The sequence below is a fragment of the Moschus berezovskii genome, chromosome 7 (assembly GCF_049115385.1).
Source record: "Moschus berezovskii isolate FMDL1 chromosome 7, NW_MosBer_1.0, whole genome shotgun sequence".
Taxonomy (NCBI): Eukaryota; Metazoa; Chordata; class Mammalia; order Artiodactyla; family Moschidae; genus Moschus; species Moschus berezovskii.
This window is the reverse complement of record NC_142466.1, coordinates 69,227,765-69,244,574: the sequence shown is the minus strand read 5'-3', so window position 1 is coordinate 69,244,574 and position 16,810 is coordinate 69,227,765. Positions and strand designations below refer to the sequence as shown.

Here is a 16,810-nt window from a genome sequence, read left to right as displayed (position 1 = left end):
AAATGGCTGTATCATATTACTTTCCTACAAGCAATACGTGAGATTCCGGTTTCTTCATATTCTTGCCGGTATTTATTGCTGTCTTTTTTGTTAAAGCTATCTTACCGAATATGAAGTAGTATCTTATTTCGGTTTTAATTTGCATTTCCTTTAAGACTAATGATGTCATACATCTATTCAGGTGCTTATTAATCATTTGTATATTGCCCTTGGTGAAACGTCTGTGTAAATATCTCACCTATTTTTAAAGTGAGTTATTTGTATACATATAAGTGAGCTGGAAGTGTTCTTTATACATTCTGGACACAAATCCTTTAGTAAATGTGAGCTAGAAATAGGCTATCCCATTCTGTAGTATTTCTTTTCGCTTTCTTAGTGTCATTTGATGTACAAAGCTTTTTAACTGTAATGAAATCCATTTTATCAATTTTTAAAATCAGCTTGGCGTTATATGAAAATTCACTCACATGTTTTCTTCTAAGAGTTATGTAGTTTCAGCTCTTATGTTCAGGTTGAAATCCATTTTGAATTCATTTCTGTGATGTGAGATAATGGTCTAAATTCATCTCTTTGCATGTGGATATCTGGTTGCTCATATCATTTATTGAACAGACTATCCTTTCCTGAACCACTGAATTACCTTAGCACCTCTGTTGAAAATCAGCTGATCATAAATATAAGGGTTGATTTCTGGACTCTCAATTTTGTTCCCTTAATTTATGTTAGATATCTGTCCTATGCCAGTACCACCTTGCCTTTATTACTATGGCTCTGTAGAAATTTCTGAAATCAGGAAGTGTGAATTTTCCAAATTCATTCTTCCTTTTGAAGATTGTTTTGGTTATTCTGGGTTATTTGTATTTCCCAAATTTTAGAATTGGTTTGACAATTTGTCCAAAAAAAAGGGCAGCTAGAGTTGATAAGGATTACACTGAATCTATATATTGAGAGAAATGCCATCTTAATGATATTGAGATCCATGAGCATGAAATGCCCTCTCCATTCATTTATATCTTATATTTAATTCTTTTTGATGCTATTATGAGTGGAATTTTTCTTTTCATTCTTTTTTGGACTGTTCATTGCTCATGAACAGAAATACAATTTTATATATGAATCTTATGACCTTGCCGAACTTATTAGTTCTAGTAGTTTTGTGAATTCAAGATTTTTAATATATAAGATCATATCTTATAGATAATTTTACTTCTTTCCAATCTAAATGTCTGTTATTTTTCTTGTCTGAATGTACTTTCAGTGCATATCCAGTAAGATGTTGTATAAAAGTGGTGTAAGTAGGCATCCTTGTCTTGTTCCGTCTTAGTGGGGGTGTTTTTAGTCTTTCAACACCGCGTATGATTTGAGCTGTAGGCTTTTTATAGCTGTCCTTTATCAAGTTGAAAAAGTTCCTTCTTATTCCTAGTTTTATCACAGATGAGTATTGGATTTTGTCAAGTGTTTTTTCTGCCTTTGCGTGATATATATATGAGCTTTGATCTTTATTAATCTATTACACTAATTGATTTTTAGATGTTTAACCAACCCTATCTATATTCCTGGAATAAATTCCACTGGTTGTGACATATAATCCTTTATATATGTTGCTACGTTAGATTTGCTAATATTTTGTTGAGAATTTTTATCAAACTATCAGGAGAAGGATATTGGTCTGTAGTTTTCTATTCTTATGATGTTTGTCTGGGTTGGTATCAGAGTAATACTAGTCTCATAAAATGAATTGGTAAGTGCTCTCCCTTCCTCTTTATTTTCTGTAAGACTTTGTGAAAGACTGATATTATTTATTCTGTAAATGTCTGGTAAAATTCACCAAACTTCATAAGTGAAGATTTACGAGTCTGGGCTTTTCATTGTGGGAAGATTTTTAAATTGCCGATACAATTTCTTTACTTGCTATATAGGTCAATAGGTCTAAAGATTTTCTGTTTGCTCTTGAGTTAGTTTAAATAATTTGTGATTCTGCAGGTATTTATCTAAGTTGTCTGATTTGTTGCCATAAAGTTGTTCATTGTGTTCTTTCGTGGGGCTTCCCTGACGGCTAAGTGGGTGAAGAATCCACCTAACAATGCAGGAGACACAGGAGTCATGGGTTCAGTCCCTGGGTTGGGAAGATCCCCTGGAGGAGGAAATGGGAACGCACTCTAGTATTCTTGCTGGGAAAATCCCATGGACAGAAGAGCCTAGTGGGCTACAATCCAAAGGATCGCAAAAAGTAGGATACAACTGAGCGACTAAGCACATATTCCTTTTTAATCCTTTTAATTTCTGTAAGGTTGGTAATGATGTCCCTTTTGTTTAATTATGAATGATTGTTGAATTTTATTCTTCAGTGATACAGTCATAAGGATTTATCTATTTAATCTGTTAATGTGATAAATTATACTAACAGAATTTCTACTGATAATCGTCTTTTCATTTCTAGAATAAACACAAAGTGGTCATGATTATTTTGATTAATTTCTTACAGGATCATTTTTTTTTTAGAATATTCACATCTACATTCATATTACAGACTGAACTGTCATTTTGAATTTAGGTATCAATATCGTAACAGCTTCATACCTAAGGGAAGGAGAATTCCACTTTTCTGCAATCTGGACAGTTTAATAAAATTGGAATGTTCTGTTTCTTGTAATATTTGGTAGAAGTCACCTGTAAAACTGACATGCTGCTGTTTTATTAGTAGATATGCTTTAACTGATTTTTTTTTTTTCATTTCTCTAATGGTTAAAGCAGAGGTGATGTTCAGAATATTTAAATAACCAGCGCTGCATGAAAACTAGCCAGAGTTGATGCTGGAATTGGATCCTGAGTTCCAGAGTTTCAGTGCTGGAACTAGATCCTGCGATTAGTTTACTATGTAAGAGCGACTTTGGCTACTAGATCATAAAGAGAGATCTTGAGGGAGGTATCTCCAGAGAGGTTCATGGATACCCAGAAGGTACTAGGATATGACACCTGAGGATGATTCATGACAGTAACTATCTATTAGTTAGTTTGGAAGAAATTCAATCTTTTAACAACCTTTTCAGCTGAACCAGTGCATTAACGGTAAAATATCTGTCCTGGTAATGTCTATTTAAGGTTTTCTATTTCTTCCTTGCAAAGATGTATTTTTTGGGGTAATCTGTCAGTTTCATCACAGTTTTCAAGTATATTGGCATAAAAGTGACCTTATTATTTTACTCTATATTGTATTTTTTTATTGTCTCTCATTGTTAAGATTGTGTCATCTCTCTTTTTTCCTTAATGTATCTTACCAGAGAAGAACAAGCTTTTAAAAAAATCTTTACTGTACTTTCATTTTCTATTTCATTAATTTCTGCTTTTATCTTAATCATTTCTATATATCTACTTTCATCAGATTTACTTTATCTTTTTCAAGTTTTTTGAGTAAGATGTTTAGTTCATTAATTTTTAGTCTATCTTTTGATTTCACTATGATTTTTTTCTTTGATCCATCAATTATTTAGGACATAAGTTTATAAGTCTCCAAACCTTGGAATTTTAATTTACCTGTAGTTAATTAAACTATACTGAGGTCAGAGAAAGATTTGTGTGATAACAATTCTTTGATACTGGTTGAGACTTACTTTGTAGTCCAGAACACACTCAATTTTTGTACATGTTCAAACTCTGCTTCAGAGGATGTATTCACTATTTGGCAGCAGAATTCTACATCTGCCAACTAAGTCAAGGTTATTAATAACATTAAAATCTTCTAAATTAAAAAATAATTAGCTCTAAGTTTAAACAGGTATGCTTGTCTTAAAGATAATCTGTAGCTCTATGCTTGGCTCAAACACTATGCATAACTAGAAATCTTTAAGAATATTCCCCTAGTTTTACATATGAGATCTAAAAAGAATATTTCAGAAACTTGTAATTATTTCCCAAACTTCAACTCTTTCAGTTCTCTATCAGGAGATATTCTACTGAAGTGTTTCACAACACAGACATTAGTGACACTTTAGATGGGATGACTGGTCCGCTCTGCAAACTATCCCGTGCACTGAAGGGTGTTTATAAACTCTGATCTCTGCTGACTAAATCTGAGTAGAAATCTTCTTCTCTTCTCCTGTAGTGACAATTAAAACTGCACCACACATTATTTCCAAACATTCCCCTAACATCAGTACCACTCTGATAAACTACTCTTCTAATGAATGAAAACAAACTTCACAATTTACAAAACAGATTTAGAATTGAAGGATCAAAGGAAAACATTTCAGTTCCACAAAGGAAATAACAAAATACCTTTCCTTAAATTCAGGAAACTCATCTTATAAACCAGTTTTCATCATTAACTTGGTCTTGGTTAAGTATTTGTGGTACGTGGTCTCAAGTACCAAGTACTTGGTCTCTTTTCTACATAATTTTCTCCAAGTTTTTTAGTCACGATATATGACTAAGTGCAAGGAACTAAAGATAGAAATCACTTTCTGATTGTTTTTCCCAAAGCCAGTTTCTTTCTTCTAAAGAAATATGAGAGCTAAGACAGAACACTGAGGGTTTTTTTTTTATCATTTTAAAAACATTTTTTTGTTGTTCATAATCCTAACATCTCCTGTTCACAAACCTGTTGGTGTCCCAAATAATGACATTTCCATCAAATCCTGACGTTACTAAGAGTCTTGTATTAGTATCATATTCGATGTTCTTCACCCAGCTAGTGTGACCATGTAAAGTGCATACTTTCGTGTTCAGTTTTCTCAGATCCCATAGGGCTATTGTAGTGTCATCAGAACAGGTAGCAAACAGCCGGTTATCAAGAAATCTACAAAGCAGAAAAGAAAAACTGGTTTATTTCATCTCTTATTAAAGAAAACTGCTATATTACCTAATCAAGAAAATAAACCAAAAAAGTACTACAAACTTATTGTACAAACCCAGTGATTCTAATATATAGTAGTAGTAAGTATACTTTATATAACCAGAGGATACTAGGAGTTAATGAGGACCACGCTGTAATTTTATGTACTTGTGTTAAATTATTTTATTGAAAACCAGGAATAGAAGTGGGTGTTTAGAGGACAATGCTAGAGAAAATGAATTTTAGAATCTGTATAGGAAACACAAATGGTAAGAGACAATAGGAGACAAAGGAGATTTTGAATACTTAATTGCAGGTGAAACATGTTAAGCATAAAGTGTTCAAAATTATGATAAATATTTACTTAGATACAAATAACATCGCTTTCTATTTAGGGTACATTTCTCTTTAAAATATATTTACATATACAAATTTTTAATCAATTCAAAGTGAAAGTGTTTAGTCACTCGGCTGTGTCCTACTCTTTGTGACCCCATGGACTATAGCCCACATGGTCCTCTGTCCATGAAATTCTCCAGGCAAGAATACTGGAGCGGGTTGTCATTCCCTTCTCCAGGGGATCTTCCCGACCCAGGGATCGAACCTGGGTCTCCTGCGTTACAGGCAGATTCTTTACCATCTGAGCCACCAAGGAAGCCCTCAGACTATACTACCAAGCTACAATAATCAAAGCACTATAGTACTGGCACAAAAACACACACAGATCGATGGAACAAGATGGAGAGTCCAGAAATAAACCCACAGACCTATGGTCAATTAATCTATGAGAAGGAGGCAAGAATATATAATGGAGAAAAGAGTTTCTTCATTAAGTAGTGCTGGAAAACTAGACATGTAAGAGAATGAAATTTGAACATTCTCTAATAACATATACAAAAATAAATTCAAAATGGATTAATGACCTAAATATAAGACTAGATGCTATAAAACTCCTAGAGGAAAACATAAGACAGAACACTGAAATAAAACACAGCAATTTTTTTTTTTTGGATCTGTCTCCAAAAGCAAAGGAAACAAAAATAAATAGGTTCTAATTAAAATTAAAAGCTTTTGCACAACAAAGGAGACCATAAACCAAATGAAAAGACAACCCACAAAATGAGAGAAAATATTTGCCAACGATTTGACCAACAAGGGATTAATCCCCAAAATATATGAACAGCTCACACAGCTCAAAATCAAAACAACAACCCAATAAAAAAAATGAGCAGAAAATCTAGACATTTCTCCAAAGTGGGCATACCAATGGCCAGAAAGCACATGAAAAGATGCTAATCTACTGAAAAACATGCTGGACACTGCTAATTATTCAGTCAGTTCAGTTCAGTCGCTCAGTCGTGTCCGACTCTCCGCGACCCCGTGAATCACAGCATGCCAGGCCTCCCTGTCCATCACCAACTCCCGGAGTACACTCAAACTCATGTCCACAGAGTCGGTGATGCCATCCAGCCATCTCATTCTCCGTCGTCCCCTTCTCCTCCCGCCCCCAACCTTTCCCAGCATCAGAGTCTTTTCCAGTGAGTCAACTCGTCGCATGAGGTGGCCAAAGTATTGCAGTTTCAGCTTTAGCATCAGTCCCTCCAATGAACATCCAGGATTGATCTCCTTTAGAATGGACTGGTTGGATCTCCTTGCAGTATAAGGGACTCTCAAGAGTCTTCTCCAACACCACAGTTCAAAAGCATCGATTCTTCGGCGATCAGCTTTCTTCACAGTCCAACTCTCACATCCATACATGACCACGGGAAAAACCATTGCCTTGACTAGACGGACCTTGGTTGGCAAAGTAATGTCTCTGCTTTTTAATATACTATCAAGGTTGGTCATAACTTTCCTTCCAAGGAGCAAGCGTCTTTTAATTTCATGGCTGCAATCAGCATCTGCAGTGATTTTGGAGCCCAAAAAAACAAAGTCTGACACTGCTTCCACTGTTTTTCCATCTATTTCCCATGAAGTGATGGGACCAGATGCCATGATCTTTGTTTTCTGAATGTATTAGAGAAATGCAAATCAAAGCTACAATGAGGTACCAATCAGAATGGCCGTCAACAAAATGTCTACAAACAATAAATGCTAAAGTGGGTGTGGGAAAAAGGGAACCCTCCTACACTGTTGCTGTGAATGTAAACTGGCAGTCACTATGGGGTCCAGTATGGAGGTTCCTTAAAAGTGTAAAAGCATAACTGCTATAATGATCCAGCAGTCCCACTCCTGGGCATATATCCAGAAAAAAAACATACTTTGAAAATATTTGGGACATGCACCCCAATGCTCATTGTAGCACTATTTACAATAGCTAAGACATGGAAGCAACCTAAATGTCCAGTGACTGATGAATGGATAAAGAAGATATATACATACAGGGTTGGCCTAAAAGTTAATTTGGCCAATCCAATATAATGGAATACTACTCAGCCATAAAAAGGAAAGAAATAACGCCATTAGCAGGCACCATGAATGCAACCAGATGTTATTATACTAAGTGAAGTGTCAGAAAGAGAAATAACACATGATATCACTTACATGTGGAATCTAAAATATGGCACAAATGAACCTATCTACAGAATAGAAACAGACTCACAGACACAGAGTGATTGCCAAGACTTGTGACTGCCAAGGCGGGGGGGGGGGGTGTTGGGTAGAAGAAGGATGGACTGGGAGTTTGGGGTTAGAGGATGCAAACTAATATATTTAGAAATGATAAACAACAGGGAACTATATCTAATCTGGTAGGATAAAACATAATGGAAAAGAACATAAAAGAAGAATGTATATATGTATATAACTGAGTCACCCATACAGCAGAAATTAGTACAACACTGTATAAATCAATTATACTTCAAATTAAAAAAAATACGTGGTACATATATACAATGGAATCTTACTCAGCTATAAAAAAGAATGAAATACTCCAGAATTCAGTATAAAAAATAGATGCATAGAAATAATACAAATATTAAGAAACATAAATAGAAAAAAAAAAAGAATGAAATAATACCACTTGGAGCAACATGAATGGTCCTAGACAGTATCATGCACGCGTGCTCAGTTGTATCTAACTCTTTGCGATCCCATGGATTGCAGCCCACCAGGCTCCTCTATATATGGAATTTTCTAGGCAAGAATACTGGAGTGGGTTGCCATTTCCTACTCCAGGGGATCTTCCTGACCCAAGGATTGAACCAGTGTCTCTTGCGTCTCCTGCATTGGCAGGCAGATTCTTTACCACTGTGCCACCTGAGAAGCCCTAGAGATTATCATACTAAGTGAAATAAATCAGTCAGAAAAGACAAATACCATATAATGTCACTTATATGTGTGGAATTTTAGAAAAATGATATAAAGGAACTTATTTACAAAACAGAAATAGACTCATAGCCTTAGAAAACAAGCTTATGGTTACCAAAGGGGAAAGTGGGTAGGAGTTTGGGATTAACATATTTTTGGGGGCTCCAAAATCACTGCAGATGCTGATTGCAGCCATGAAATTAAAAGACGTTTACTCCTTGGAAGGAAAGTTATGACCAACCTAGATAGCACATTAAAAAGCAGAGACATTACTTTGCCAACAAAGGTCCATCTAGTCAAGGCTATGGTTTTTCCAGTGGTCATGTATGGATGTGAGAGTTGGACTGTGAAGAAAGCTGAGCGCCAAAGAATTGATGCTTTTGAACTGTGGTGCTGGAGAAGACTCTTGAGGGTCCCTTGGACTGCAAGGAGAGCCAACCAGTCCATTCTAGAGGAGATCAATCCTGGGTGTTCATTGGAAGGACTGATGCTAAAGCTGAAACTGCAATACTTTGGCCACCTCATGCGACGAGTTGACTCACTGGAAAAGACTCGGATGCTGGGAGGGATTGGGGGCGGGAGGAGAAGGGGACGATGGACAATGAGATGCTGGATGGCATCAAAGACTCGATGGACATGAGTCATGGACATGAGTTTGAGTGAACTCCGGGAATTGGTGATGGACAGGGAGGCCTGGCGTGCTGTGATTCATGGGGTCGCAAAGAGTTGGACATGACTGAGCAACTGAACTAAACTGAACTACTACATATAAAACAGATAATCAACAAGGACCTATATATACATACATATACCTATATATACATACATATATATATACACATACATACATACACTTAACTATATATATATAAAAACCTAAACTACTTTGCTGTACACCTGAAACTAATACAACATTGTAAATCAACTATAGTCTAATATAAAAATTGTTTTTTAAATAAAAAAAAGACTTAGGGTTGGAAGATGTTGTTCCTTAGTGATTATATATATTTCAAAATAATTTTATGGGTATGTATAATTTGTGAACCACATTAATAAATTAATAAAAAAATTTTTAAACTTAAAGACTTTTGTACAGTAAAGGAAATTACTGACTAAATAGTTTGAAAAGACAACCTACTGAATGGGAGAAGTTACTGCAAATGATATGACTGTTAAAGGTTTAATATCCAAAATATATAAACAGCTTACACAACTCAACACCAAAAAAACAAACAACCCAGTTGGGCAGAAGAAAACAGATGTTTTTTCCAAAGTTGAAATGCAGATAGCCAATAGGCACATGAAAAGATGCTCATATCAATAATCATAGAAACACAAATTTAAAAATCACCATGAGGTATCACCTCACACCTGTCAGAATGGCTATCATCAAAAAGAACACAAATATCAAATGTTGGTATATATGTGGAGAAAAAGGAACCCTCATACACTGCTCATGGGAATGTATGGATACAGGCACCGTAGAAAACAGGTTTCTCAAAAAACTAAATTAGACCCACATGACCCAGCAATTCTATTCCTGGATATATGACCCAGCAATTCTACTCCTGGATATGTATATCTGAAAAATAAATTCAAAAATATATATGCACTCCAATGTGCACAGCAGCATTATTTACAATTGCTGTGGTATGAAAACAACCCACGTGTCTATCAACAGATGAATGGATAAAGATGTGCTGTATATATATGGAATACTACTCAGACATAAAAAGGAATGAAATTTTGCCTGCAGCAAAATGGATGGACTTGGAGGGCATTATGCTAAAGGAAATAAGTCAGACAGAGAAAGACAAATACTGTATGATATCATTTATAAGTGGAATCTAAAAAATACAACAAATTAGTGAATAAAACAAAAAAGAAGCAGATGAACAGATACAGAGAATAAACCAGTGGTTACCAGCAGTGTGAAGAGGGAAGCAAGGAGGGGCAGAAGACGGATAGGAAGGGGAAAGAGGAGGGTTATTATGGGATTATATGAAATTATACTTTTCAAAATTGTAAAGTGAAAGTTGCTCAGTCGAGTCTGACTCTTTGTGACCCCCATGGACTACACAGGCCATGGGATTCTCCAGGCCAGAATACTGGAGTGGGTAGCTGGTCCCTTCTCCAGGGAATCTTCCCAACCCAGGGACCGAACCCAGGTCTCCCACACTGCAGGCGGATTCTTTACCAGCTGAGCCACCAAGGAAGCCCTTAAAATTGTAAAGCGCTACAGAATTTTTAAAATCTTTCGTTCACCCAAAAAGAGGGAAAACATGCCATCATTTTTAATCTGTTAAACTGGAGGGGGCAGCCATTCCCTTCTCCAGGGTATCTTCCCAACTCAGGGATCAAACCCAGGTCTCCTGGACAGCAAGCAGATTCTTTACCATCTGAGCCACCAGGGAAGCCCATTATTTCAAATGCATTCCCCAAATAATCTCACTTAGCTACATTTTATTAGGATCAGTCAAGATTACAAAATAATTAACAGTTTTCCAAGGCAATAGAAATGAAAGAAAAAATAGATAAATGGTACTTATAAAACTTATAAGCTTTTCCATAGCAAAGAAAACCATAAACCAAACAGACAATCTACAGACTGGGAGAAAGTACTTGCAAATGATGTGACCTCCAAGGGCTTAATTTCCAAAATTTACAAAAGCTTGTACAACTTAATAACAAAAAACCCAATCAAAAAATGGGCAGAAGACCTATACAGACATTTCTCCAAAGAAAACATCTAGATAGCCAATAGGCACATGAAAAGATATTCAACAATGCTAATTAACAGAGAAATGCAATTCAAAACTACAATGAGGTATCACCTTACACCAGTCAGAATGGCCATCATTAAAAAGTATACAAATAATTAATGCTGGAGAGTGTGTAAAGAAAAGGGAACCCTTCTATAATGGTGGGAATGTAAACTGGTATAAGCACTATGGAAAACAGTATGGAGGTTCCTTAAAAAACTAAAAACAGAATTATCGTATGATCCAGCAATCCCATTCCTGGGCATATATCAGAAAAACTCTTAATTCAAAAAAATATATGTACCCCAATGTTCATAGCAGCATTATTACAATAGCCAAGATACAGAAGCAACCTAGATGTCCATGGACAGATGAATGAATAAAGATGATGTGATAATATATACATATATAAAGGAATATTGCTGCTGCTGCTAAGTCACTTCAGTCGTGTCCGACTCTGCGTGACCCCATAGACGGAAGCCCACCAGGCTCCCCCGTCCCTGGGATTCTCCAGGCAAGAACACTGGAGTGGGTTGCCAACTCGGCCATAAAAAAGAATGAAATAATGCCATTTGCAATAACATGGGTAGACTTAGAGATTATCATACTAAATGAAGATAACATATGATATCACTCATATGGGAAATCTAAAAAATGATATAAACTTATTCACAGAACAGAAACAGACTCACAGCCCAAGAAAACAAACTTATGGTTACAAAAGGGGAAAGCAGGGTGGATAAATTAGGAGTTTGGGATTAGCAGATACAAACTATTATTTATAACACAGATAAATAACAAGATCCTACTGTATAGCACAGGGAACTACATTAAATATGTTGTAATAAACCATTATGGAGAGAATATAAAAAGAATATATATAACTGAATCATTTGCTGTACCCCAGGAAATACAACATTGTAAATCAATTATACTTCAGTAAAAACAAAAACAGAACAATTAAAATACTCTATAATTCAGATTTTAATTATTTTACACTAATTTCTCAATCAGTGGGAATATATTTACAAATATTTAAAAATTATAACCTATCACATTTTAATTTCTGCTTAATTCAATATTAGGATGCTTTCTCTAACATATACTATTGTATGTAACTACCTTATCTCTCAAAAAAAAGAATTCTGGAGCTTCCTCCAAGATAAAATTATATAGAATTATTTTCTATCAGAAATCAATATCCACAAGCACCATAATGGCCTTCCTGAAACAACAATTTAAAAAATTCCAGGCTTTTGTACAGGCTGTTTCTGCTACCTGAAACCACATTCTCCCTAACTCTTGACCTGGATAACACTTGTTTCCTTTTTAATACTCAACAATTAGCCCTTCTAGGAAGACCTCTCTCTATATCCAGTCTGGGCCAGATTTACTGTTCTAATTTCCCAAAGCACTCTACACTTCTATCACAACACTTAATGTTACAGTGTAAGGAATAACTTTAAAAGGCTATAAACTCCTTGAAGGCAAGCAAAACCTGTGTGTATAACTCATGGTTAGATCTTGTAGTACCCAAAACACACAGTCCTACTCACAAATTCACAAATATTTATTAAATGAATGAGCACTTCACTGCCTAGTGGAGAAGGTATTATAAATATATAGCTATACAAAATAAATATGTTGCGTAAGCAAAGAAGAGGACAGTTAGGACATGTTTCATGGTGGTGTCATCTGAACTTGTTTTTTAAAAAAATGAGCAGGAACTCTCTAAGGGCAAGGGGTAGGCAAAGTTATAAAGGTAGGCACAGGGATGGTGTACTCTGAGGCAACAGCAGTTAGATGTGCTGTGTGTGGAAAACTAGAGACAAGTAGAGAATAAATCATGGAATCATTCTATAGTGATTCCCAATAACTATTTCTTAATTATAAACACATGTCCATTGAAAGTATTTTTTAAATGGAAAAAATCCACTACCAAAAATAACCACTGAAATTGATATTTAGCTTAATTCATGTATCTCATGCTTAATATTATTTCATAAATATTTTGCATGTGATTATTGACAAAATAATTTTTAATGGCTGAATAGCATTCACTATGAATGAATCATAATCTCTTCTCTTTTTTAAACTAACTTGCAAATTTCTAGATGTTTAGATTGCTGCCAATTTACTACTATTCAAAACACTATGATGAATATCCTAACAGTGAAACATTAACCACATTCCTAGTTATTTTTCTAAATATATTTGCAGAAAAATGTATTGCTAAGTAAAAAGGGACTTTTTAAATGTAAGGCTTTTAAATATAAATAGACAAATTGTCCTCAAAAGACCATACTAATAGCTAGTTCCACGAGCAGTTGGAAGTATCTGTTTCTCCAAACCCTTCCCACACAAGTTATACCTTAATTCTGTAAAGTGCAAGGGAAAAAATATCATCTTGTTTTAAGCTGAAATGTTTATTTTTAGTAAACTTTTTTTCATACTAACTGGAAGATTATATTTCTTCTGGGAATTGCTATTCCATAGTGTTCTTGCCTGGAGAATCCCAGGGACGGGGGAGCCTGGTGGGCTTCCTTCTATGGGGTCACACAGAGTCGGACACGACTGAAGTGACTTAGCAGCAGCAGCAGCGTTCCTTACTAATTTCCCCCTTGCAATATTATGTTACTGAGTTACAAAATCTGTTTATAATAAGGATAATATACTTCAGTTTTTCAAATATAGCATATTGAATGTTTTACATATATTTCTATCTTTAAATGTGATCTATAGTTTTTACTATATGAAAAATTTAATTATATTGTCAATTTACTGATGAGGCTTTTAAAAGTAGAAGTATTTCAAGGACTTCCACACTTGACAGGAATTATATGATTTTAAAAAATACAAAATGACAAAGGCTAATGGAAAGTCAGTCAAACTTTTTAAACTGATTATCATCATAAAAGCATCTTCATACATTTGAAAAATTTAGGGGAAAAAAACCTAAGATATTTTATTTAGTATAGAAAGTACATAATGTACATATGGATTTAAAACCCCAGTGGGATTATATTGCTGTAGACCATACCAGTCCACCCTGAAGGGTTTTAAGCAAGAAAGTAACATGATTGGTTAAGACTTTCAGAAGAATCTCTGAGCTGAACAGGTTCCAAAAGTATATTCATAAAAAATAAAGTGAGGGATCAGTTTAAAAATTTTGTCAATAAGGTCACTGAAAAAAATTACCATTGTTGCATATATTTAATATCAGTAATGCAGAAAATATAATCTTAGAAAAAAGTTAGTAATTTTGAACTGAATAAGTTTAATGAAAAATTCAATATTTAGACTTTAGTTTTCTCATTTTTTGCCTCAAAGTATATGTTCAGTTATTCAGTCATGTCCAACTCTTTGTGACCCTATAGATCTATAGACTGCAGCCAGGCTTCCCTGTCCTTCACAACCTGCTGGAGTTTGCTCAAACTCATGTCCATTTAATCGATGATGCCATCCAACCACCTCATCCTCTGTTGTCCCCTTCTCTTGCCTTCAATCTTTCCCACCATCAGGGTCTTTTCCAGTGAGTTGGCTCTTTGCATCAAGTGGCCAAAGTATTCGAGCTTCAGCTTCAGCATAAGTCCTTCCAATGAATATTTAGTGCGGATTTCCTTCAGGATTGACTGGTTTGATCTCCTTGCAGTTCAAAGAGTGCTATACAGTGCTGAATAAAACAAAGACTTGTGTGTCTTACAGGTGTAAGAAAGGAAGAAAGATGACTGATGATAAGAATTCCTAAAAGTAATGGAGCTTGTTTCAACAACCGTCCTTCCAATGAATATTCAGGGTTGATTTCCTTTAGGATTGACTGGTTGGATATCCATGCAGTCCAAAGGATTCTCAAGTTCTCTAGTACCACAATTTGAAAGTATCAATTCTTCAGCACTCAGTCTTCTTTATGGACCAACTCCCTCACATCCACACATGACTCCTGGAAAAACCAGAGCTTTGATATATGGACCTTTGTCGGCAAAGCACACAAGCTCAGTCAAGTCCAACTCTTGGTAACCCCATGAACTGCAGTCCTCTAGGCTCCCATGTCCATGGAATTTTTCAGGCAAGATCACTGGAGTAGGTTGCCATTTCCTCATCAGGGGATCTTTCCAACCCAGGGATTGAACCCATGTCTCCTGTGTCTCCTGCATTGGCAGGCAGATTTGTTATCACTGCACCACTTGGAAAACCCTAAAGTGATGTCCCTGATTTTTAATACACTGTCTAGGTTTGTCACAGCTTTCCTTCTAAGGAGCAAGTGTCTTTTAATTTTATGACTGCAGTTACCATCTGCAGTAATTTTGAAGCCCAAGAAAAGAAAATCTGCCACTGTTTCCATTCTTTCCCCATCTATCTGCCATTGAGTGAAGGGACTGGATGCCATGATCATAGCTTTTTGAATGCTGAGTTTTAAGCCGGCTTTTTCACTCTCCTCTTTCATTCTCATCAAGAGGTTCCTTAGTTCCTCTTCACTTTCTGCCATTAGAGTGGTATCATCAGGATATCTGAGGTTGTTGATATTTCTCCCAGCAATCTTGATTCCAGCTTGTGATTTATCCAGCCCAGCATTTCTGCATATGAGTTAAGTAAGCAGGGTGACAATATACAGCCTTGTCATACTCCTTTCCCAATTTTGAACTAGTCAGTTGTTCCATGTCCAGTTCTAATCGTTGCTTCTTGACCAGTATACAAGTTTCTCAGGAGACAGGTAAGGTGGTCTGTACTCCCATCTCTTTAAGAATTTTCCACAGTTTGTTGTGCTCCACACAGTCAAAGGCTTTAGCATGGTCAGTAAAGCAAAAGTAGATTTTTTTTCTGGAATTCCCTTGTTTCCTCCACAATCCAACGAATGCTGGCAATTTGATCTCTGGTTTCTCTGCCTCTTTAAAACCCAATTTGTACATCTGGAAGTTCTCAGTTAATGCACTACTGAAGCCTAGCTTGAAGGATTTTGAGCAAAACCTTGCTAGCATGTGAAATGAGTGCAACTGTACAGTAGTTTGAACATTCTTTGGTATTGCCCTTCTTTAAGGACTGGAATGAAAAGTGACCTTTCCCAGTCCTGTGGCCACTGCTGAGTTTTCCAAATTTGCTGGCGTATTGAGTGCTACAGTTTAACTGCATCATCTTTTAGGATTTTAAATAGCTCAGCTGGAATTCTATCACCTCCACTTGCTTTGCTCATAATAATGCTTCCCAAGGCTCACTTGACTTCACACTCCAGGATGTCTGGCCGTAGGACATAATGTGTGCTCAGCTGACAAGTGGTGTCAGACTCTTTGCAACCCCATAGACTGTAGCCCATCAGGCCCCATTATCTATGGGATTTCCCAGGCAAGAATACTGAAATGGGTTGCCATTTCCCTCTCTGAGGGATCTCTCTGACTCAGGGATCAAACCTGCGTCTCCTGCACTGACAAGCAGATTCTTTACCACTGAGCCACCAAGGAAGCCTAGGATGTAACAGGATCCCATTTACCTCTAACTCATGACTATAGGAGCTCTGGATAAACTGAGGTTTTCATGTTCAGAGGATGACTGGTAAAGGATAAGAGCAACTGAAATTGAATTTCCTTAAAACAGGTACCAACATTTCATTGTACAAGGGAAATGTATCTTAAAACCAAAATCATGTAATAAGTCTTTTTACATTTAATTATATGCAAATTCTTAGAAAAAGAATAAATGTATGGGTTTTTACATAACATTTCCAATGAAATTATGATGGAGAATATAATATCCTTACTTCACATTTGAATTTTGTACTATAATAAAAAGAGGGCCATTTCTCTATAATATTCAAGATCTTCATCAATTTTCCCGAAGGCCTTTCCCTTAGTCCTATGAGATATGCACTTAATTCTTTGAAGTTCCTATCATGTCATCAATTCTGTCATTCTCTTTT

General features: G+C 35.8%; 1 protein-coding gene across 1 annotated transcript in view; it reads right to left on the bottom strand.

Moving 5' to 3' along the window:
- Positions 1 to 16,810, bottom strand: part of DCAF10 (DDB1 and CUL4 associated factor 10) — a 50,364-nt gene that overhangs the window by 11,152 nt on the left and 22,402 nt on the right. Inside the window, exon 3 of the mRNA XM_055427077.2 lies at positions 4,598 to 4,795. Coding sequence (XP_055283052.1) covers positions 4,598 to 4,795 — 198 coding nt within the window. The remainder of the gene's footprint in view (positions 1 to 4,597; positions 4,796 to 16,810) is intronic.